The sequence below is a fragment of the Mercenaria mercenaria genome, chromosome 7 (genome assembly GCF_021730395.1).
Source record: "Mercenaria mercenaria strain notata chromosome 7, MADL_Memer_1, whole genome shotgun sequence".
Lineage (NCBI taxonomy): Eukaryota > Metazoa > Mollusca > Bivalvia > Venerida > Veneridae > Mercenaria > Mercenaria mercenaria.
The window spans coordinates 50095972-50122057 of NC_069367.1; the positions used below are offsets into that span (position 1 = coordinate 50095972).

Genomic DNA, 26086 nt, shown 5'->3' on the forward strand with positions numbered 1-26086 from the left:
AGCTTACAACGTTTGTTGTAAATTATCTGGATTTGTGTGATTATTTGTTTTTCCCTCATTTAGTTTTAAATTTATTGTGGTATGACATAAAGAGGCACTGTTGAACTGTTCAGACCAATACTGAATTTGATTGGGCTGGCACATGTAGTGGTGATATCAATATTTGGACGCGGCATTCGCATCGTCCGAGTATGGCTTATCAAATGCTGCTGTGTATTCGTCCAAGTAGAATTCAGTATGATATTCAACATAAAAAATCTCCTGATATTATTTAAATGGTGTAGTCTCGTCATATATTCTTGCAAAGCGTCAATTAGGGATTTTTTTAGGTCAGTAGATGAGTTTAAAATGAACTTTCGATTTCAAGACTAATCCTGTTTGTGTCTGCAGAAACCAGGGTGTTACAACACAAAACACAACACCATGGAAAATTTCAATGATTTGTCGATTGCACCATATATATTGCTACTTTTAATACAATTAATTTCACAAAATATGATCGGTTGTAGGACATTTGCCCAATGAAAAATGGACAGCTGGGCATTTGAATCCACCCGCCCCCACTGCTTAGTTTTGGAATGTACATTTGCCCCCAATATTTTTGTCCAATATGCCATTGATATAACTGTTTTAGCCAGTGGTTTAGCAACTGGCTATAGCTCTAAATCAACAACCAAGTTTCAACCTCGCGTTGAGTTTTCCTTCTATTTCTATTTGACCGCACCACAAATGTTCCGGACGTGTTTATAATCTTGGGACTACTGTTTAAAACAACAAAAACAAGCAGCAACTGATTCTAAAATAATAACTTAATATTCACATCTGAAACATTTTTAACACTCCGCTCTAGGGTTAGGGTTGAAACTGGCCCCTCCCTGGGGCAAACTTAAATTTCATTGAGTTGTATAGGGAAAACCTTTAAAAATCTTCTTGTCTTGAACCACAATGCACAGAGCTTAGATACTGGCATGTAGCATTGTCTAGTGGACCTCTACCAACATTGTTCAAATCATGACCAGTATAAGCACAATGGAATATTGATTCTTCAGGAGCATCGGTTGAAATATCACTCAATAAGCACTGGCTATCAGTCCTTTCAGGGCTTTGATTTGTTGTTGTTTTATTATCAAAATTACTCTTAAAATCTTTTTCAGTCCAAAAGACTGCTTTTTGATGAAAGTTTGATAAATATGTTAATTACATTCAGGTAAGGTAAATAATATTATATACTGGTTGGGAAACATTTTCCGGACAGGACCAGTTTCCGGACACATGCAATATCCGCTTTATTTCGTTGTTATTCATGTAATTGTTTCATCTAGATGTTTATTCTTTATGTCTACAACAAACCATTATATTATAAGGCTGTATAATGTTTGGGTTTTTGATGATAACTCACCTGCGTTTACAAAACAACTTTCTGTCTTAACGGGGCATGAAGATAGCATTGCGCATGCGCAGTAGTTCACACTTACCGAGGTATCAAGTGGGGAAGAAATGATTAAACTACGTATTGATTGCCTGCTGATAATATGTTCTACATTTAATTTCACGGTAAAAGTTACATAAGATACAGGGCTGTCGATTTTTGCACTAATTTTATTCTATATCTGTTGGAATTATTTTTAAGAACTCGTGTTAGACGAAATTCGAGTTTTTTATGCCCCCGAAGGGAGGCATATAGTTTTTGAACCGTCTGTCGGTCTGTCGGTCAGTCTGTCCGCAATTTTCGTGTCCGGTCCATATCTTTGTCATCGATGGATGGATTTTCAAACAACTTGGCATGAATGTGTACCACAGTAAGACGACGTGTCGCGCGCAAGACCCAGGCCCGTAGCTCAAAGGTCAAGATCACACTTAGACATTAAAGGATAGTGCATTGATGGGCGTGTCCGGTCCATATCTTTGTCATCGATGGATGGATTTTCAAATAACTTGGCATGAATGTGTACCACAGTAAGACGACGTGTCGCGCGCAAGACCCAGGCCCGTAGCTCAAAGGTCAAGATCACACTTAGACATTAAAGGATAGTGCATTGATGGGCGTGTCCGGTCCATATCTTTGTCATCGATGGATGGATTTTCAAATAACTTGGCATGAATGTGTACCACAGTAAGACGTCGTGTCGCGCGCAAGACCCAGGTCCGTAGCTCAAAGGTCAAGGTCACATTAAGACGTTAAAGGATAGTGCATTGATGGGCGTGTCCGGTCCATATCTTTGTCATCGATGGATGGATTTTCAAACAACTTGGCATGAATGTGTACCACAGTAAGACGACGTGTCGCGCGCAAGTCCCAAGTCCGTAGCTCAAAGGTCAAGGTCACACTTAGACGTTAAAGGATAGTGCATTGATGGGCGTGTCCGGTCCATATCTTTGTCATCGATGGATGGATTTTCAAATAACTTGGCATGAATGTGTACCACAGTAAGACGACGTGTCGCACGCAAGACCCAGGTCCGTAGCTCAAAGGTCAAGGTCACACTTAGACATTAAAGGTCATTTTTCATGATAGTGCATTGATGGGCGTGTCCGGTCCATATCATTGTCATTCATACATGGATTTTAAAATAACTACGCATGAATGTGTGACACAGTAAGACGACGTGTCGCGCGCAAGACCCAGCTCCGTAGGTCAAAGGTCCTAAACTCTAACATCGGCCATAACTATTCCTTCAAAGTGCCATCGGGGGCATGTGTCGTCCTATGGAGACAGCTCTTGTTTTTATAGTCAATCTCGGTTTGCTTTCGTAGCTGATGTTGAACGTCGGGTTATGTTCCATGTGCATTTTTGAAGAGATGAATGAGAAAGAAATGTGTAGAAATAGTTTAATTACTTGTTTTGATATCAAATTAACAGCAAGGCTCTCGCAAGTGAAAGGTATCACCCACCATGACATTCACATTTGAACGCGTCTTAGAAGCCAACATAGCCTTAGTGAACCAGCCCTTCTCCATGGGAGTCGTACTTTACATTGTTGTTAAATTTCCCTTGACTCTTCTTTTAATATCAGGTGATGTTCACCCGAATCCAGGACCAGAATCAGTTTCATCAGACAACATGTCAACATCAATGTACTTTGCTCTTCTCAATAGTGGTTTAAGCATTATGCACCTTAACATCCAAAGTTTGAAACCCAAACTAGATATTCTTGCAGTTGAGTCTCTCCCTTATGACATCATGGTTCTTACAGACGTAAGCCATGACGTGATTAATGAAGATGTTTTCATTCCCGGCTTTAGTCAACCTGTTCGATGCGATCGTGATGACAAATTAGGTGGCGGTGTGGCGATATACGTACGCCAGAACTTTAACGTTACTCATCGCCAAGACTTATCGGTCAATGGTCTCGAAGCTGTATGGATAGAGTTACATGTAAATAATCGTAAACTTCTTTTAGGCGGTATATACAGACCTCCTAGTGCTAATAACAACTATTGGCAACTTCTAGAACATAGTATTGATCAGGCCTTTAATGAACCTTGTGATGATATTTTGACCACCGGCGATTTCAATACTGACGTTCTTTCAAATCCATCCAACCGATTGGACAGATTTATGTCATCATATAATGCACATCAACTTATAGATACTCCTACTCACTTCACAGAACGATCTTCTTCTCTCATATACTTGATTTTTATAAAACATCCCGATAATGTTATTTCTAGTTTTGTTGCCGATCCTTTTGTTCCAGACCTCGTTCGTTTCCACTGCCCAGTCGTCTGTGTCCTCAAATTCAACAAACCGAAACAGTCTTGTTTTAAACGCCGAATTTGGCAATACGACCGTTGTAATTTTAATGATTTTAGGCAAGAACTGGAAACATGTGACTGGAATTTTGTAAACAATAATGACCTAGAAGCAACAGCTGACATCATTTTTTAGATATCATTACCTCTGCAGCATCGAAAACAATTCCAAATAAAGTAATAACTGTAAGACTAAATGATATACCTTGGCTGAATGGCTCAATTAGAAAATTAATACGCAAACGCAACAGAATCCATAAAATAGCGAAAACCTCCAATGATCCTACTACCTGGGCTAATTTTAGGAAAATAAGAAATGAGGTTACAAATCTAATAAGAAAATCGAAATCTAAGTACCTATCAAAACTCACCGATAAAATGAACTCTGATAATACAACAGCTAAAGAATGGTACAAATTGGACACAGGTAACCAAAAAGGATTCCTCAAAATCTATCCCGAACTTGGTAAGTGGCAATGCTCAAGCTTCAAGTGATGTAGACAAAGCAAACTTATTAAATCAATATTTCTGTTCCCAGTCATGCATAGATGATACAGGTCACGAGTTATCAAATATCCCTGTCAGCAGATGCTCACTTCAGGACATATCTATATCAGTCCAAGACGTGATTGACAGTATAAATGTATAAATTCAATCGACCCCGGAACGGCATGCGGCCCAGATTTGGTCAGTCCCCATCTTATTCGGGAGGGATCCAGTGTTCTTGCTGAACCCCTGTTCTACTTCAACAAGCTCCTTCAGCAATCTTTCTTTCCTTCTTGGAAACTCGATAATGTCACGCCAATATTCAAGAAGTCCGACCCATCCAAACCGTCTAACTATCGCCCTGTCTCGCTCTTAAGCTGCATAGGCAAACTTATGGAACGCTGTATTCACAAGCACATCTATAATTACATTGTTGCTAATAACCTCCTAACTCCGAATCAGTCTGGTTAAAAGGTGATTCAACGGTTAACCAGCTGACCTTCCTTTACAATGAAATATGTCAAGCACTGGATGAGGGCAAGGAAGTGCGCGCGGTGTTTTGTGACATATCAAAAGCCTTCGATAGAGTCTGGCATCGGTTCTTTTGGAATCCAGGGAAAGCTCCTAGAGTGGTTCTCGTCATACCTTTCGGGCCGTCGGCAACGAGTTGTTATTTCAATCATTCTTCGTCCTGGCGTAACATTTCCGCTGGCGTTCCTCAGGGTTCAATTCTTGGACCTCTTTTGTTTCTAATCTATATAAACGATATTGTAAATGATCTCCAGGCCAATATCCGGCTGTTTGCCGATGATACTACACATTACATAACTGTTGATTCCCCGGATGCATCCGCTGTTGTCCTTAATTCTGATCTTCGTAAAGTAACAAATTGGTCAAGAACATGGCTTGTGGATTTTAACCCCGACAAAAACTGAAACTGTTCTATTCTCTAGGAAGAGAGATCGTGCAAACCACCCCCGTCTAGTCATGGATGACGTCCCTATTTCTTCTGTTAAAACTCACAAACATCTTGTTATTTCATTTTCCGAGGACGCTAAGTGGAAGGAGCATATATCTTCGTCTGTAAATAAAGTCTGGCAGAGGTAAGGCATAATGCGATCACTGAAATTTATCTTGTCACGTTCCAGTCTGGAAAGAATGTACTTTTCATTCGTTAGGCAGGAGATGTTATATGGGACAATTGTTCTGTAGAATTAAAAAATGATATAGATGCCGTTCAAAACGAGGCTGCGAGGATCGTTACTGGTGCGACCAAACTATGCAATATTCAAACTATGCTGTCTGAGCTTCGGTGGGAGACCCTTCCAATAAGGCGTAAGAAAAACAGGCTCGTTCTATTCTACAAAATGACAAACGGTCTTACTCCTCATTATCTCAGTAGTTGGATTCCTGAAAACAACCAAAATCGATATCCTTTAAGGAATTCCGATAACATACCTACGATACCATCTAGAACGCAACTTTATAACTCTTCCTTTTTGCCAGCAACTATTCGTGACTGGAATTCTCTCCCGTCTGATGTTCGAAATTGTAACACTCTTCACACCTTCAAAACCAAAATCACGAAACAACAAAGTCGACCGCCCTTTTTAACGTTGGAACACGTAAAAACCAGATATTACATACTCGTCTACGCCTCGGTTGCAGCTCTTTAAATTTTGACCTTCACAGGAAAAATATTACCGATACCGCTCTCTGCAGATGCGGAGCCCCTGAGACTGTTTCCCATTTCTTGCTTCAATGTCCCCTTTTCACCATGCATAGACAAGAAAACCTTGGCAATCTCCCATGTGCAAAAACAGTTAGCAATCTCTTTTATGGAGATGAGCACCTCACGTTCGAACAAAACAGTCAGGTGTTTCTAAAAGTGCAAAGCTTTATATCTTCTTCTAAACGATTCGGTTAATGTATTCGTATTTTGGACTGATGTCAAGAGCTGTGTGAGCCCCTCCTTTCTCTTATTTTCTTTTCTATCGATTTTATCGTTCTAACTCATTTCTCACATTAAATTTTTATTTGATTGTAGTAACGTGACATACACATGTTTTAAAGAGTCCGTATACTTAGGTCATTTCTCAAAACGCTCTACCCCAAACAACTTTCCAACTCTTGAAACATTATTCAAGTATAAATTGAATTACCTCGTTACAATGTTCATAAATGTCATACTGATCGTAACCTTGTACATTTATTGTTGTAAATCTGTTTATTGGAAAGGAATTTACATAAGCTATCAGCTTGTTTTCCAATCCATGTATTTGACATGTACAAATTTGTTGTACATGTTATGTGTATGTTGCTTAAAAAAAATAATAAAATATTGTTTAAACTAAATTAACAGCAAAACACCGTCAAAAATATTTGTCCGGCTACTGGTTTATCTGACGGGGAAAATAACTTCTTTTAGTGACCCCATTTGAGGCCCCATGGAACCCATATTTTACGTCACAACGCGATGCTGATTACAACATCGGATGCGGAAGGAGCTAAAGCTTGTGCAGTGTGGGCTTCATTTATGTCAACTATTTTATTAGGGAATAATGGAGCCGAAATATGAAAATGTGTCCGGAAAATGGTACCCAACCAGTACGCATATTAGACCTTTACAATGGACACGGACAATGTAGGCGTACTATGTACTATGGTCAAAATCTGGGGGGATTCTCAAAACATAAACATTGAAACACAACAGTAGAGATGCGTTTTAGTTTTGAAGACACCAAATTCAAATGTTTTTTTTTTTTTTTTTTTTTTTGCCTAATTATCAAGACACAGCATTTTTTTTTTACAGTTCTTGGCAGTGTTATCCTCTGCTGGGAATAAATCTTGTCTGTGTAAGGAGAACACAGCCGAACATATATATCTACATCTTACGAACAATTACCAGGTTCAGTTTAATGAAACGTCACATACCTTTAATTTTACTTGTTTTCTGCCATTTGATAAAATATTTTTTTTAAATTTTGTAAATACGACATTTAATTTTTCAGTCTGACAACAATCAATCCAATCAGTAAAACAAATTTTGAACAGTTGATCTTTTTCATCTTAGAAAATACATTTTTAAGGTGGGTCCTGATAAACATTATCAATACACCAAGTTTGGTGACAATGTTTCTCAATTAGAACTAAATTCATTTGCCGGTAGCTGTTTCTTTGTTTAGGTACAATAAAGGCCTAAATTCAAACAGCCCAAAGCTATGTCTCTACATAATAACCAAGTTTGTTCAAACTAGGCCACTCGAATAAGTATATTAATTCGGAGAACAAGAATTATCGTTCTAGATACAGCAACCTTGACCCAAGCAACCGGAAATGAAACTTAAGCTTGAGTTTTTCTAAGCATGTTATATTCCAAGTTCAACCGCAAACTTCTGTCTCTATTCTAAGTAACAAATAAGTTTTAATAGCTGCAGCTGCCAATATATCCAAGCCTTTCTATCTTAATCAATTTAAGCGAATAAGGAGGGTTATATTGTTATCACACCGACGTCGGTGCCGATGTGGGTAAAAGTTGGTCACCTTCTAAACTCCAATATCATCTGCCCCTATGATAATCAAAACTCATATTTTGCAATAATGTTGGTTAGATATCAATATCACGCTTCGCAATGCCTTCTTAATCAAAAAGCATTACTCAAGGACTGATTTTGTTTAAGGGGTAAATATTTCATATGTTCCAACTCTTAACGCATACACAAGTGGCACTGGCTTCATCTCGCATCTCAAAAATGTATATAGACAAGTCAAAACTATACAATCAGTAAACTACATAATTTATTTTGTAATGAGGTATCATTCCTGTATTTCTGTGCAACTTGTTCATTTCCACCAAGCCTGACATAAATTGGATAAATTGTATATACCACACTGAAAAATGATACAGTGGGTGAAAATAAAAGTTAGATAATTGTCAAAAATGAATGTAAATTTTCTGCATTATTTCAAAAGCGCTGCAACGGTTTACTACCTTCTGCAAAATATTTTTGGTTATTTATAACTTGCAAAAAACTTGTGTCAATAAATTTGTACAACTAATCACTGTCAGATGACTCACTTTTTGCCGTTTTTTTTATTTTTCGTCTACAATGTGTGGGTTAGTTCCTATATATTTGTGAAGAGGTAGTAGATATTCATATTGGGTTAGGCTGAAAATAAGTGGTCCTTAAAACAATCTATTGTTGGGTTTTTTAGCAACCCTCCACACATATACGTGGGGTTAGTATGATAAATGGGGGAAGAGGCGTTAGCCGTGGTGGGCCACTTACAAACCTAATAATTAATAAATGTGGTGTAGACAATGCATAGGGTGTGACATCAGAAAGTACACAGTACAGGGATAAACTATAGCTTTCGCGTAGAACCTAGCACTTTTTGATACATGTTATAACCCTTATATGGGACATAACGAAGATTTTACTTGACATTCCACACACTGATAGAAAGACCTCTGTTCAGGAACGATCCACTCTGTTCAAAACTTCTTCCATTTTAATCGTTTTTGCTACGTTTTAGATGAACCAAGTTATTCGGCAGGGAGAGAGTTACGTCCTGCGTAGATCCAGACTACCTGTTGACATATAGTATTAAATCCAAACGCGACTCCACAAGAGCAGTGCTATAAGTATGGAACAATTTCGGAACACTGGAGAAAATGGCAACGTCAGATTTTTCAAATTATTATGCACAAAGGTCATACAAAAATCTTTTAAAACTTCACCAGTAAACTTTATTTACAAATATTGTAATAGCAACACGTAAATACACGTACTAGTAAAACAGCTTAAATATACAATGTAATCTAAGATCATAAATATAATATTTGATTATATACATTTGTTCCTTTGCGAAATAAATAGCATTTATCTTTTTACAACATAGGTTAGAAAGCTGCCGATCCATTAAAAATGTAAATGAATTATTTACGGTTTTTTAAAAAAGCCATTGCACTTTCAGCAAATTATCGACGACCGACATCATACAAGGTACCCTACTTGTCAAAGATAAACTGACCAGATATTGGTGCAACAACGTCAACTGGATTGAGTCGAAGGTCAGCGCGACTGGTCGGAGGTCAGTTGATTGTAAGCATTGAACGAAATGGAGTGGTTGGGGTTTTAAGTATGTCTGAACTTCTACTGCCATGAAATAATGTGTTTTCAGGAATATCTAATCTCATGTCTGTGTGCATGGCATCCGATTCGGATTCATGTCTTGCATCTTTTGGGTCGTTTCCATGAGTTTGCAATTCATCTGTGCTCATTTTTCTTTTCCTTCTTCTATAAATGTCGTATTCACCTTTTATACAAGCCGTACTGGAAGGAGGCCCAGCTATCACAGGAGACATATCGAATGGGTTTCCCTGAGCAAGATTCATCGGCATGGCATGATCAGGGTGATCAATTCCCCCTTTTATGGGTACTTCTTCAAACATATATTCAGTGTCATGCGTTTCTATACGGTGAGTCTCTGTGTTGCAAGCCAAAAACAGACCTAAAAATATTAATACGTATTTGTAATTTTCTCAAGCTGACAGTGAAGACTATTAGAATAAACTTCATTTTGGCACTATGGGTATAGCATATTCTGTTCTTTATTTCAGTTTTATTAAAGGTGAGACCTATTACTGGGCATAAACATTTTCTACATACATACGTAGGCGAACATCTAGCTCGCCCGCTTAGCTCAGCAGGGAGAGCGTCGGTCTACGGATCGCGGGGTTGCGAGTTGCGAGTTAGATCCCCGGGCGGGGCGTATGTTCTCCGTGACGATTTGAAAAAAGACTGTGTCTTAAATCATTCATCCTCCACCTCTGACAGTTCATGTGGGGAAGTTGGCAGTCACTTGCGGAGAACAGGTTTGTACTGGTACAGAATACAGGAACACTGGCTAGGTTAACTGCCCGCCGTTATATGACTGAAATACTGTTGAAAAAGGCATTGAACCAAAAAAAAAAAAAAAAAAAAAAAAAAAAAAAAAAAAAAAAAAAAAAAAAAATACAGTGACGATTTGAAAAAAGACTGTGTCTTAAATCATTTATCCTCCACAATACAGATGTCAAAATATGTCTGTGAAATCTGCATTCGAAATTTTTATGTTTCAAGAATAAGTATATCTTTAAAGGAAAGTTTTATTTAACATACATTATTTTCTAACTGATTCAGATTAACATCAATGTGTCAGGTTTATGCCATTACCAGACCGTTCTAAGTTAATATGACATGAAGGAATATCTCAATTTTCTGTGTTTTCTTGTGACACAATTTCCATAATGTAAGTATATAACCAAAATTTGATATTTCTTCGTGCCTTAAACGGCTGCTTTATATTCTTTAATATGCAGTAGATCGTCTTACCATTTATTTTAAACATAATGTTTGGTAAGATTGTTGTCATTTCAAACCACATTGGATTATCCTGAAAGAATAAATGATAATAAAAACACCGTTAGGAACAAATGCATCTTTAAACACATGAGCCGCGCCAAGAGAAAACCAACATAGTGGCTTTGCGACCAGCATGGATCCAGACCAGCCTGCACATCCGCGCAGTTTGGTCAGGATCCATGCTGTTCGCTAACGGTTTCTCTACTTGCAATAGACTTTGAAATCGAACAAGAAGCACAGGCTGGTCTGGATCCATGCCGGTCGCAAAGCCGCTATGTTGGTTTTCTCATATCGTTTTTTTTTCTCAGTTTCTTACTTTTTTAATAGAATAACAGAAATTATTAACGAAGCACTTATTTTATGTTATTTACATTTAATTTACGTAAAATTATCGAAATATCTAAAAGTCAGAAAGTTTCTTTGTAAGAAACCCGCCTATTTATAAGTTTTAACTAATTCGGAAATTCGAAAGTATATGAGTTTGGGCATACGTACGTCTACTTTGATCTGTCTGTCCGTGCCAACAACAATGTATTTCGACATTTTCTCACTACAGAGGGCAGCTGTAAATTCAATTTTTCCTGTTTCCTTGTTGAACTTGTACTGATCTATTCTGCAGATAATTTCTGAAGATAAATCATATTTTTTTTTATTTCTTATTGATGTTGTTGATGACATGCAGTATTAAGACCAATGTGTTTCTCTCAGATTTTCCTCTAATCACTTTCCACAGGTGGACGGATAATCTTTTTAAAAAATCCATAAATAACAGACTAAGGTATTTAAATTCTCTATAATCACAAAATTAACACATTTTGAAAATTCCTGTATTCATATTTCAAGGTCAAAACGTTTGAAATTTTCTGCAATTCAATATTTCTTCATTTGAGAAACAAAAAATTAACGAACACTGGCTTTACCATCATAAACTCAGGGTGCAACAGCCATTTTACTTTTTTATATATATATTTTTTACAATAAAGATTTATTTAATTTGTTATTATAAAATTGTTTTATTCAAACATCAAATAAAATGTTTGAATGGTAGTGTACGAGGAGCATTCAGAACAATTTGAGACTGTCCATATATAACAGAAAAAAAACCCCAAAAAACTGTAAGCATATTGCTTACACCAGTCCCTCAAATATTCACCCTTAATTAACATAAACGTGCTTTTTCATCTAAGCTTTTAGTCAAAGTAGTCTGCCCTTGTTATACTATGCCAACATTGATACAAGGCGCTACCAAAATCGCTTCAGGAACTTTTCAGCAAAGAAAAAAGAAGAAATACCATAGGGACTTAGATGGGGGCGAATATAGAGGGTGCGGCAATTGCTTGATCTACTAGTGCTGTAAATACTGCTGTACAATATTGCCCTTGTTTGCAGATGCAATGTAAAGTTGTCGGTGACGTTTAAAGTAATGTTTTCTAACTGATTTCAGACCCATGTCCCTGTAAAAGTTTCCAGTAATGGAGATGCCTGGTGCAGCGGGTAAAATATATGGTATACGAAATTGAAAAAAAAATGTGGAAAGAATTCTTAAAATAACTCGTTCTTGTCCTTTCCTAAGTCACTATTTGTTGTTTATCAGCTTTATCCGTTAAGTCAGAATTTCCCGAACATTTCCCGATAAAATTCCTACTGATGTTTTAGAAGATGCTGACGTTTTAGGGCACCCCGCACGAAGTAAATCTTTGACTCATTTAAACACACTAACAGGCCCGACTATAAACAATTATTAGCTTTGGATCGAGAAGAATCACCGTTGTAAAAGAATCTGCTTGGATGGTATGGATGGTATCTTCAGACAATAATGCATCTTCATGTAGGACCTAATTTCCTTCATAAAATAGCACCAGTCTTCACGGCTGTAGTGTGTTAAAAAGTTTGTTTGTAAATCAGTTATAACAAAACAAACTGTTTTAAATTTTCAATTTTCATGGCTATTGAAACCCCATAGGAGTCCATGGAAACATGTTAGTCTCAAAAGTTCATGACTTCCTCTCGAAATGCTTTAAACTAATCTTTTAAATAAAGTGTTAAATATACAAGGCCCATAGTCATCAATGTTTGAAGTCTAAAACTTAACCTCAGACTTTAGAATGAAAAATATTCAAATATGTCATAATTTTATACAAAATAAATCTATACTAATGAAATTTTGTAGAGATGTCTGTAACTATAGAATGAATATTCATGCGTAGTGTGGTTCCTCGTTATGGTCATCTAATAAAGACAGAGCAAAATGAAAAATTAGTATTTTAATCTCAACTCTGCTGGCGGCAAATAAGTCTGCCTTTGCAGACAGTGCAGACCAATATCGTCCGTGCAGGCTGATCTTGGTCTACGCTGTTCGCTGCTTTTCAGTCAACAGTTTTAGAGAACACTCCTTAAAATAATAAATGATATTGCCCAAACGGAATGATGGATAAGTCTATTTTAGAAATTTAGCAGGATAAAGGTTAAAGTTTCAGACTTCAAACGCTGATAGATACAGGCCAGTCTGTTCATAAGATGGTTTATTAATGTTTCAAGAACTCACTCGTTTTATCAGCATCGGTATCTGTAAATACACTGGCAACAACAGCGTTGTGTTCAATATCTAGGTAGCACTGAGTCCCAGGAACTTTGTAGTAATGGAAACTTTTAACTGCATATTCATTACTCTTCAACTTTTTAAGTTTTGGCTTTTCTACTTCTGGGTATGTATCTGAAAGAAATATTCCGATGGAATGTTAATTTCAACAATAATGGAGCAAATTAAAAGGTATGTTCATGTTTCTCGGCACGTCGCTATTCTTCTTAGATCTTAGTTAAAGTTTTTTTTAAGCTTTAATAACACAGAAAATATTCAAAGTATCGAAACTACAGTTACAGCACAATTAAATTTATCTGTAACTGTGGCTTACATGGTCCATCAATTTAGGTCGGATAATGTCAGATTGACGATGTAAGATTTTGGCTCTGTCCAAATATACTGTTTACGCATTATACAGTTAGCTTAAAGAATATAATAATGAGTCGCGCCGAGAGAAAAACAACATAGTGCGTTTGCGAGCAGCGCAGTCTGGTCAGGATCCATGCTGTTCGCTCTCTAAGCTTAATTGCAATTAGAGAAACCGTTAGCGAAAAGCATGGATCCTGACCAGACCGCGCGGATTCTGGTCGCAAACGCATTATGTTGGTTTCTCATGGCGCGGCTCATATTTTAAATTCAGTTTAAAGAATATCAAAGGTTAATGTATTATTTTATGATTTTCAAAAGGCCAGCAGTTATTTCCAAAGCGTATGCATATTACCAACGTCATGACGATGATCAGGGGCAAGTATGGCACTCGTGTCTATCCATTCCCATTCCTTCTTTGATCCGACTTTCTCAAGGCGACGAAGAACCTACAAATTTTACAAATGCAGTTTAGTGAAAGAAACATTTGCAACAGTCTAAATAATGATTTATACTAGCAGTTTGCAGAAAACAGCAACTACAGGTACTGTGGATGTATATAAATTGATATCCTCTTTTATTTCTTTTAATTAAGGAACCCGTTTCACAAAGCCTACTTTTGACAAAGAACTTAGAACTATGGTGTTTCACAAACGCCATTCTAAATTCTAAGTGTTTTGTTATTCTTAGAATTTAAGTCGAACAAAAATAAAATACATTGTATTGAATAATCGAGACATTTTTAAGATGATACAAATTCTATACTACGGAATAAATGCGCATTTTTTAATTGCGTACTTAATTAAGAGAGATTTTAGAATAGATGATACTTATGAAACGGGCCCCTGACATGTTCATGAACTGAAACTTTAAAAGATGTATAATATCTATTAAAGTGTTGTTAACATTTTGCTATCTGATCTTAAACCCAGTTATTGCGTGCAGTATCTCACTACTTAAAATACAGATAAATGAGTTAAGTAATTAAGTAGAAAAGATAAGAATCAATAGAGATGCACTAAAAAATCAGCAACATAATCAGAGCAAGTAGCTGGTTGGAAATAGTGACACAGATTTTTATACTTATTTATTTTAGCTCGATTGTGATGAAAGTTTTAAGCATATATGATCCACCCTCGAGTTAATTTCCTGGAAAACCCAGTACTGGTGTCATATGAGTAGTCATGGTCGTGACCCCACTCACCCAGTGGGGCTCGAACACACGACTCCCAGGTTGAACGGCTGACACCTTAACTACAATACCATCGCCCCCCCCCCCCCCTTACATGTATTTCAACATTTCACATTTTCCTGTAAAATTCTCCCATAAATCAATGCTTAAGTTATACAAGAAAATCAACTGAATCTGTCCAATTTAAAACATTTGAGTTGATCGCGCTTTAAACCGAGTTAGTACAAAATAGAGAAGCGCGACAAAAAATAACTTGAAAGTATTAAAGCACTAAACATTTTCCTTTGAAGGTTTAAACAGAAAATTACACTGAACGTGTATTTATTTTTCAATAAGTTGAACAGCCCAGAAACAAATGAGCAATATATTGAACGTAATTGGAGAGTTTGTATAGATCACGGTGCCTATACCACGTGACTTTTATGGCTATGTGTGGGTATAAAAAACATAAACAGCCGTCGATTCAAGGAACATTTTCATGATAACTTTCTTAATCCTGCACCAATTTTATTCAAATAAAGACGAGGGCCCGGCCATAAGAAAGATACAACCACGACACATCAGTTTGACAAGAATAAATTCGTATTTTTGTCGAAAAGTGCAACCGCACATTTTTCAGTCAGATTGCCGACGTGCTATGTGTGGGTGCATTCTGTTAAAATCGTTTATAAAACTCTTAAAAATGCGTTCAGCGACAGGGCAAATGGAACCGAGAATGTAATTTTACCTTGTCTGACAGTTGCAAAATGATCGTTAAGAAATATAGCGTATTCCTCTCGTTTTTTAAATAAATAAAAACATGCTATGTGTGGGTGCCGCTAAATTTATGCTATGTGTAGGAGTAAACTCATAAAAATGATACCGTTGCTTGAGATACTTGCACTAAGTGAGTTTTAACTTACTCGTGTTACGTTCCTAGAAATGAGTATCCATCTAGCATAACTGATCTTTTTTATTTGAGAATAGCGCGTCAGATTCATTGTTGTTATTGATTACGAGCGCGTGTTATCAAACATAATTATTATTACGTTAAAACTCGGAAATATGTTTGAAGTAAAATTTATGAAAAAGTTATTTCCAATCTCCTTCAGTTGTATTAAAGTTTTGTTTCTTATCTTGATGCATAAACAACGTTTTTCATAAACACGCAATTGAATCAGTGTCCCTAGGGTAGTTTTAAAGGGCAGTATGTGTAACAATATAGTGTAGAGCACATATCGTAGCCTTTGATGCTGCTCCATTGTAAATTCCACAAAAACGTTGTTTATGCATCAAGATAAAAAAAACAAAACACTTCAACACAACTGAAGGAGATTGGAAATAACTTTTTCATAAATTTTACTTCAAACATATCATCAGAGTTTTAACGTTTATTCTAGCATAAAACTGCTGTTATTGTCACTTTTCGGGGGTGTTTTAACAGGAGAGAAAACGTGTGTTAACAGAGAGATTCTCGCGCTCACGTGCTGTTATAACACCTTTATATATATGCACGTTGCATGGCAGAGCGTAACGCATTACCTGATTACAGCCCCAAAACGGATAATTCAAAATGAAATGAAGTCAACGTGACAAAACAACGTAGACTTTACCGCGCATTTCATGGAAATTCAATGATATTGAGGAACAATATATTCATTTTCCCGTTTTTAACGCGTTTTATGCTAGAATAGCGTTAGCGCATATTCTTTTGCATGTTTTTTCGTGTTATAACATCTTTAGAATCCCTTGGGAATCGTTGGTAACCTCGCCGTAACGGGCTCGGGTACCAACCAATCCCTCGAGATTCTGCAGATGTTATAACACGAAAAAACATGCGTTATCCCTACAAAGATGTTTGATAACACGCGCTCGTAATCAATAACAACAATGAATCTGACGCGCTATTCTCTTTAACACAGCGACTTTCTAAATAAATATAAAAAAGATCAGTTATGCTAGATGGATACTCATTTCTTCTATGAATGTAACACGAGTAAGTTAAAACTCACTTAGTGCAAGTATCTCAAGCAACGGTATCATTTTTATGAGTTTACTCCCACACATAGCATAAATTTAGCGGCACCCACACATAGCACTTTTTTATTTATTTAAAAAACGAGAGGAATACGCTATATTTCTTAACGATCATTTTGCAACTGTCAAACAAGGTAATATTACATTCTCGGTTCCATTTGCCCCGTCGCTGAACGCATTTTTAAGAGTTTTATAAACGATTTTAACAGAATGCACCCACACATAGCACGTCGGCAATCTGACAAAAAAATGCGCGGTTGCACTTTTCGACAAAAATACGAATTTATTCTTTTCAAACTGATGGGCCGTAATTGTATCTTTCTTATGGCCGGGCCCTCGTCTTTATTTGAATAAAATTGGTGCAGGATTAAGAAAGTTATCATGAAAAATGTTACCTGAATCGACGGCTGTTTATGTTTTTTATACCCACACATAGCCATAAAAGTCACGTGGTATAGGCACCGTGTAGATAATACTTACTAATTCGAATCTCGTCTTTCCGTCGACCTTGACAAGGTGGAAAAGGTTCAGTACCTTGGTATGTGTGAAATTCGGTACAAATATGGTATTCAGGAGAACAATTTCGTCATTATCGCTAGAAAAAGTTAATAACATTTGAATTTCTTTCAAATATTCTGTCAAGAAATAATAGACCAATATGAACGTTAAAATTACAAAAAGAGAAAGATAAATATTTGGTAGACTAGTTACAATTTAATTTAAGGTGGAATACTGTTTGCTTCCAATTATATTTAAAAAACAAATCAAATCATGCATATATAGATTTTCTTCTATAAATGCTAAAATAAACTGAAAAAAATCACTTCAAATATATTTTAAAGAAGAATCTCACTGAATTTTCATTTTCGCAGCCGGCCCATCGTGTTTGACATTAACAAAAAAATGCTGATAGTAGATCGTGCCATCTTTCTGTACCGTCTGATAGGTCCATACGTCAGCCCCAAATTCATCCCCTATCGGCTTGTCGGCATTTTTGTGAGGGATGTATATTGTAGATTTTTGATCTGGCTCCTATGAATGCAAAATATTCTATCACAAGTTGAAATGGCATTTATAAACTGTAAAAAATGACAAAAATGTGTGAGATAAATCTAGCAATATTTTTTTTCTTTTAAGCACAGGTCTTAAGGCAAACTTCAAAAGGAAACGCATTTAGCAATAATGAATAGAGCTATAATAATTTTAAACATAGTTTATGTACAATAACTTTTGTGTAAATAGCACGATTGTATTAGGAATCAGACTATAATCGTAACTCGCACGTAACAATAGAAATGGAGCGTATTTACAACAAGGAAGTTGAATCTGGGGCATGTTATTTTCCACGTAAGCGAATAAAGATATGTACATATTTGATACAATGAACGCATGTGCGAAATACAAATACCAGATATATCTTACAATACTACTGGCTCGCCTCAATTTGTCAGGAAGGGAGTTTCTCCTTTTCACTGTCCCGTATTTCAACAGATGTTCTCCGATATAACTTCCCAAAGAACTGCTTGCCCAGCGTTTATCTACGGACCTGGGTCTTTTCTTTGATATAATATCAGTGCACTCGTTTGGTATAATCTCATCGCTTTCATCCACATCAAACTCAAAGACTTCTTCGGTTATCTTATCTGATTCTATGACCGGTGTATCTTCGCAAATCCGAGGACTGGCATCTTTATTAATGTTATAATTGACAAAAGTACCTAGATTAGAGTCAAGAGATCTTATTTCTTTTGTTTCAGGATTAAGGAACTTTACGAACGGGGCCAAAACGGAACCCGTGCTATCATGAACGTGTCCATACTGTTCAGGTTGGAAACTTTCTTCACTGTCAGAGCTTGAAGGGGACTCAAATAAGTCCTCAGATTGGTACCCCGAATCGTCACGTAAGAAAACCCTTGTATTGTTTTTGGTGTCACCCTCCGAACGACCACACTCGCCAATCTTTTTATTATCACGATTGTTAATGACACTTGAAACACTAGACTTTTTCAACTGCTCGTTTGTAGTCACTCGAGCAACAGCTTTTGTAAACAATAAAGGTTCTTGACCGCGTTCAATATCATTTGACCTTACATTGGGCTTAGTGTTATTCAAGGAAGTCACTGCGAGAATATCTCCATCAGCTGTACGATTCCCTTGATCGCAACACAATTCAAATACATCATTTATCTCCTGTTTTTGTACTTTCACCCTAAGCTGTTTTCCTATATCACTTAACCTCCTTTTCCTTTTCTCCATGCTTTAAAAAGAGTCTTATTCAGTACATTGATAAACACGACCCACCATTACGCTCCTTTATCTATGTTGAATACTTGAGATATATTTCCGTTTCAATGAATAGCTTGTTATCTGTTTTCGGAAAATGAAATCCGTTTTCCGAAAACTGGAGCATTTAGTTTAAACAGCCTGACATTATTGATCGTCATTATAATGGTTTTCAGAAAACGGTAATTGACAATTTAGCAGAATTTAGATTATTTCTGTTGACCTCGTATTTCATATTGATCAACAACATGTCACGCAAACTTATTCACTAATAATTTAAAGGGTATCATTCTGTTCTGCACTAGTAAATGCTATTGACATTTGGGCGCATACATTAATCTACTTTAACTTATCGACGCGATTTGGCACTCGTTAATGCCCGACTAATACGTAATACTGAGCGTCTGCTATTATATTCGAAAGACGATAAAATACGACGCTGTTAGATCCTGTGTGACATTACATATGCCATTGATCCCGAGTACCATTACAGATGCTATCGATTCAATGTATTATTACAGATGCCATTAATCATGAATACCATTACAGATGTCATATCTAGCGGAAATAACCGCCACATCTGATGAGTGGATTTATGTCATACAAAGTTGCGGTTATTTATCATTTACTGGGCTACATGTAGATAGATTTTTATCAATCAATCAAAGTAAAAGGTCATCGCATATTTGACTTGTATTGTCAAGTGATACCATATCGGCAAATCGTCACAGGTTTGATTGGCAGAATAGAATTTTCGGGTTAAATGAGAGCGTTTTTAAAATTGTTATACGGACAAACAGAAGTAGGTGTCAAGTTAAAAAATAATAAAAACTAAATAAATTAAGATTGAAATGTACAATGTTATTTTAAATCTTCACTAATTCAAACAATCTGTCAACTGCGCCTCCTTTGCACAAACTTAACTACCGGCTCATTTAAATATGTAAATGGCTTCGCCGGTCTACACTAAATGTTACAAAACATAAATATTACGGCGGCACAGAGTACCGTATTACGGTGGCATAGATGTGACATAGATTTTCTTATACGTTATAACTAATAAGTGCGCACGTATTAGTATAAAAAAAGTTTTTGTGCACATATTAGTACGTGCGCATGTAATAGTCTAGTATAAAACCATCTTAGCACGTATTTAGTAATACGTGTTAGTAATGCCAATTCTTATAATAGTTATACGTGCGAAGCTGTTTTTTTTATACTAATACATGCGCAATGTTTTTTAAACTAACATTTGGGCTTATGTTTAGTTGTTACGTGTGCACATAATAAGTTATACGTATGCAGATGTGTTTTCTACTAATTTATGCGCTGATGTTTTTAAACATGGGATGTGCTCACGTATTAGTTATTACGTGCGCACGTATTAGTATTAAACACTTATGTCACCATTGTGCCACCGTACAGAGGTGCCACGGATGTTTTTTTTATTCTAATACGTGCGCACGTATTAGTATAAAAAAGATCTGCGTACGTACTAGCATAAAAACATATGCGAAGATATAACTTATTACGTGCGCACATATAATAAAAGTAGTAAAAATATCTGAATACGTATAACTTACTACGTACGCAAGTTTAAAAAGTATCTGCTTACGTATTGGTATAAAACATCTGCGCACATGTTAATTTATACATCCGAAAATGGTTTTTATAATAACACGTGCGCACGTTGTTGTTTTTTGTGTGTTTTGTGTGCTGTCTTTACACTAGTACTTGCACAAGGATTAGTTATAACGTGCGCACGTATTAGTATAAAACATCTACGTCACCTCTCTACAACCGTCACTTCTCTACAACCGTCACCTCTCTACAACCTCTACAACCGTCACTTCTCTACAACCGTCACCTCTCTACAACCGTCACCTCTTTACAACCGTATAAATTACTTACAAGCAACATTGTTTTTTTCTCACGAGAAAGCTTGGTAGACATTTTGTTATCGAAAGACACTTGGCCTATGGATTCTGGACGCACTTGTTCTTACGACGACACTAAATTATAAAAGCACCAAAATGTCAACGCAGTCTAAATTTCTAATCATTGAACCAACAGCCAGTGTTCCCTTTTTCGATTGATATTATTGTTTTTTGGTGTTTTTTTTTTTATGAAAGCCTTGGAGTAATCACGACGCCAACCAAACATTGAAGCACGGTACTTATCAAAACCATGCCAAATATAACAACAGTAACATTTGACTATTTCTGCACTTACAAAACTCAAACTAAACGACGTATATTAATATACGTAAGTACTAGAATATATTAGAGATATTTACACCTGTATTGAGACACTATGTCTTTATTTCAATAGCTAAATAGAAGGCTTTCTTTATGAGATATTTTCTACATGGTTTTGAACTGGATATACTGAAGTCATTGTCAGCTGGTAGAAAGATTTGTTCAAGTTTAGATAGCGGTCTTAGATTGCAACTTTGCCTCATTGTCATATGTTTATACCATTATTTCGACCAATAGCAACCAATTCTATGCTACAATTATGTAGCGCAATATACTTATGACTTAGCATTTCAAAATTAATCAACACTATACTTGTAAGATTGCTATGTTTAATGTTGCTGACCACTGGGACAGATAACATTTTGTAACTGTGATTGTCTATCATCAAGAGATTAGGGCAAGGAAACATTTTGGTTATGTTTTGACATTAGCCATAATCAAATCATTGAACTATGAATATATACAGTGATGCTTGTATGTTATATGTACCTCGTAAAGCAGTTTCACATTACATGATATAGTTTATTACATAACATTGTTTAATGTTTTATGCCGCCTCGAAACAAATATTTCTCAAATTTGATTTCCAAAATACTGCAAACAATTACTTTTTCGTTGTACTTAATGTTTCGCACTTATATATGTATAAATTATTTACATGAGTTTCCGGGAATAGTTTTGTTGACAGTGTAACTGCAGTCTTACGTTCTGTTAAGCTATAGTGAACTCAAATGAACCTCAACAGTCAACCAAGCCATTTTATAAGGATATTTAATAGCTACTTAGGAAATCATATCACCAAGTAACCACGATAACTTATATCCGAACATTACTGATAACTGTAACATTGATTGTTAAACATTGCCAAAAATCTTTCTAAAAGGTCTTAACCATATATGGGTAAGTCTAATTTTTGTGTACATGACGTTTGCTGTAATCTTTCAAAACAAATGGTCATTGGTTTCAGTTACGGAGAGCACCTACCAATGAGTGATTTTCATTACTTAATAATGTCAACAGAAAAGGAAAAGTCCAAACGACTAACATACTCAAACAGATATCTTTTATATCCATTGATGTAAATTTTTGCTTGTTTACTGTAAATGCAATGAGCACCTGTCTAAATAAGTTCCGTCATGACTAATTGAGAGGACCGTGTGTTATAGTAGGACGTGGGTGTTATTGCACCATAAACAGTTTTAATGGATACTGTTGTATTGCGATATGAAGACAAAGTTAGAAACTTCTGTTTGACCCATCTAATCCGTAACAGAGGTTTTTAAGAAGTTTAGCTTTGTTTTCAAAGATCAAGATATAATCTGTTAGAGGATTATTTTTCTGGTATTCATGCATGTGGAAACCCTGCCGAATTACTCACACATTGAAGAAAGCCCCGATGTTAAACCTTATCATGCTGGACACAATTGATTATGCCGTCGTGACCAGTGCAGATTATGATCAGCATACACATCCGTGCAGTCTGATTATAATCTGCACTGTTTGCCATTCAGTCAGTATGTTTTTGGTATATGTAGCCCTTATAACAGTTAATACTGTCCAAATTGGAAGATAAACAAGTTCAGTATAGAAATTTAGCAAGGTAAGAATTAAGGCATGGTTTACACATGTAAAGCTTGGCAGTTCAACTTTCCGAAGTATACTACTTGTATGGACACCAGAAGAACAATTAATCCTTATAAATCCAAGAAATTATGTTTCCGCACCGTTTTGGAATTTTTCAAAATGGTTTTTTACTCAAGAACAAATTTTGGATCGAAACCATGGTGATCGGGTAGGAAATTATCTAAGAGAATGAGTGCTTATATATCGTTCAAAGATAAGGCCTAAAAATGTTTGTTTCCGGTATCCAGACTTACCCGAATTTTTTGGCCCGACCGTAAATGTTTTTATGGCTTTGGGGATTTTTTTTTCAACTTTTCTTTAACTTGTTCTTTAGCGGAAGAATATTGCGCTCCTAAAGTCGCGCACTATTTCCGCAAAGCTGATAACTCATAAATATCTTAGATGATATTAATCTTCCTGTAAGTACAGGTTTCAGAAGTTTATATATAGGGCTAAGCGCGAAACTAGTCTAAGTGTATATAGAAATAGAAGCAGATAGACTAGAGACTACAGACGTTGAGCCCTCGACATGCCGTCTACCCGGAAGGAAACGTACGTTTTCATTACGTGCCGAAATTCAAGTAACATTGCGGTGCAACGTGTGTCAATGGAAGCCTTCTCAGTCACATGGTTTTGTACAAATCAAATTTTCTCAAACTTGTATTGTTTAAATGTGATGGTTGATTAAAACTTATCGGGACACTCACTGTTCCCAGGGGATAAGCGTAAGAGACGCTTTTAAAATGAAAACATTTAGCATCCGGCATGGCGTTTCACAAGCGGTTAATGCATATTTTTGCTTCTTTTCTTATTATGAAGTACATGCGTTTTATCCACCCCTGTATAAAGAAAGGATTTAAAAAAAAGTCTTCTCAAATTGTGGCTTTAACATAAAGGGTTTTCTTGATAAGACTTTTCAACAATATTGAATAAAAAGATCCTGCTTGTTTGACAAAAGTTTGTTAATTCATGTTTGACTGAAAACAGGAAGTAAAGTAGGAATATTATTAATTACTTTGCATGTGTGTCTACTTTATTTCATTTGAGGTTACATGTATATTACCGGTGCTAAATGTTTATTTCCAGATGTTAATCATAATTTATTGCCACATACCCCATAGGATATAGGCTGTGACTAAAAACAGATCTGGTGCGCCTGTGTTATATTACAGACTCCGGTTTTTACCGGATTCAAGCAATTTGAACAAATAATATCTTAAATGTATATATTTTGTAACCATGGTGGTACTAACCCTAACCTAAAGTCAGTATATTATGCATATTATACACTAAATGCGTGCGGACAAAAAATTGCGTAATTTTGTCGTGCGCTCCAATTTATAATCATTCCGGGCATGCGCAGAACGACTGCACCAGATCTGTAATGAGAAACATCGTAGGATATATGATGGTATATCGTTGACAGCCTCTCCAGTAAGTCCATGGCATTCAGGGTGAACCCTTACCCAGCTAAATTTCTATAATGAACTTGTCCATCTTTCAATTTGGACAGTACAATTAACTGTTAAAGGGGTTGTACAGGCTGATCATGAACTACACTGGTCGCAAAGGCAGAATCAATCGTGTCCAGCATAATAAGGGTTAAACAGGGTATAAACTTATGTATAAAAAACTGATACAATACCTTATTATGACGTAATCCGAATACATGCAAAACGGATTCTTTTGGAGGCAATGGTGAGCTGTCTGGTGTCGTCTGTGTGAACGAAGCGGGCACTCCGTTTGGTGCGTGTTTCAGACACTTTTCAGTAGTTTCCATTGCTAGAATAGTGTCAATTTCTAAGTCCCGATCATTTGTTATGTAACAACAACTGCATTTTGCAGGAGGATAAGTATTTAAAAACTTCCTTTTAGGTGTTTTCCAGCAGTAAGTTGGATTAATTTTGCCTACACTGCTTCTTCTTGGCCTGGGGTTCGAAGATACGTAGTTTGTAGGAAGGACAGTTTCGCCTGAACATTTCACATTCTTGTAAGATGTAGAGGTTTCTCCACATGTTGTATAATGATGGTATGGTTGTTTGCGTGCTGCCATTTTGCCTTTACAGCTTCCACTGAAACCAAACCCCGGTGGTAAACGTTTCTGACGTGTTTTTGGATTTTCACAAATTGTAGACGTTTTCATTAGGTCTAAACTGAATTCTGGTCTTATTTCAGCATCACTGCTTTTCAGTTTCATGTGATCCGCCATATCATATCCTTCCATATTTTCTATGTTTATCTTGTTTCTAAAAGGAAAAAAAATCAAACGAATTTTAATTTTTCATAAGACTGGTAACGGATAGTTTTTTTCACAGCTGTGATAATCTTAATAATGGAGGTCGTTTGTCTTCACTCAGATTCTGGACTTCATAGCACAAGTTGAATGTAGCAGGGGTTGTATTTAAAGATAAGTAAAATGCATTAGTTCTGTCGAAAGGATATTGCGCGACTTTAGAAGCACAATACTATTCCGCGGATGAACGAGTGCATATTTCTCGATGTACTAGTAAGTAGCATGCAAGTGAATCGTGAAGCCAGTGGCTATTGGCTATAGATGTATAAAATATGATTTGATAAGTCCACATAATAGTACATGTATAAAGATTTTAATATCATAAGTAAATAATTTAGCAACCTTGTGTACAAACATCACATTCAACTCATATTTTGTTAAAAAATAATAATTCTGCAAAACTTGTAGAGATGTTCTCGTAACAGATTGAAAACGGCTAACTTTCAAAGCACAAATCATCGAAAAAGATTCATCAAACGTTTTAAGTTGTCATTTCTTCCTTTAAATGGTTACGTAAAATAGAAATCAGTTTGATCAATAAACATATAATTTTGTTTTAATTATTAATAATATTTGTAGTAGTACTAGTTTACCTACCTTAAAACCCGTTTATGCACGTTTTCTGCAGCTTTCTCATCTGGAAAATGAACTGATCTTTTTGTAAGAAGAGAAACGGAAATTTATCTCTTATCAAATGTGTCAACGAACAGGAAGTAGTGCGCCTTATATTGTTTACAGAAGGAAAGCCGGAATAAAATCCACACAATAGTCACAAATACTTGAAACTCCTCTTTTCCTCTCTATATATTGTTATTTAGTTTTAAGTCT

At 36.1% G+C, this 26086-nt stretch overlaps 1 protein-coding gene across 2 annotated transcripts; it reads right to left on the bottom strand.

Annotated features, from left to right (window-relative positions):
• Positions 1–8019: 8019 nt before the first annotated feature.
• Positions 8020–26081, bottom strand: LOC123554203 (uncharacterized). Of its 2 annotated transcripts, XM_045344182.2 has the most exons (9): positions 25856–26081; positions 24611–25211; positions 17655–17833; positions 17282–17396; positions 13949–14042; positions 13192–13359; positions 11142–11272; positions 10617–10677; positions 8020–9753 (listed from the first exon to the last, which is right to left on the bottom strand). In XM_045344182.2, the coding sequence occupies exons 2-9, from the start codon at positions 25187–25189 to the stop codon at positions 9335–9337; spliced, it is 1746 nt and encodes a 581-aa protein (XP_045200117.2). In that variant the 5' UTR covers positions 25190–25211; positions 25856–26081; the 3' UTR covers positions 8020–9334. The 2 variants fall into 2 exon arrangements, with proteins under 2 accessions (XP_045200117.2, XP_045200116.2); XM_045344181.2 differs by lacking the exons at positions 24611–25211; positions 25856–26081 and adding an exon at positions 18224–24537.
• Between the last annotated feature and the right edge of the window lie 5 nt (positions 26082–26086).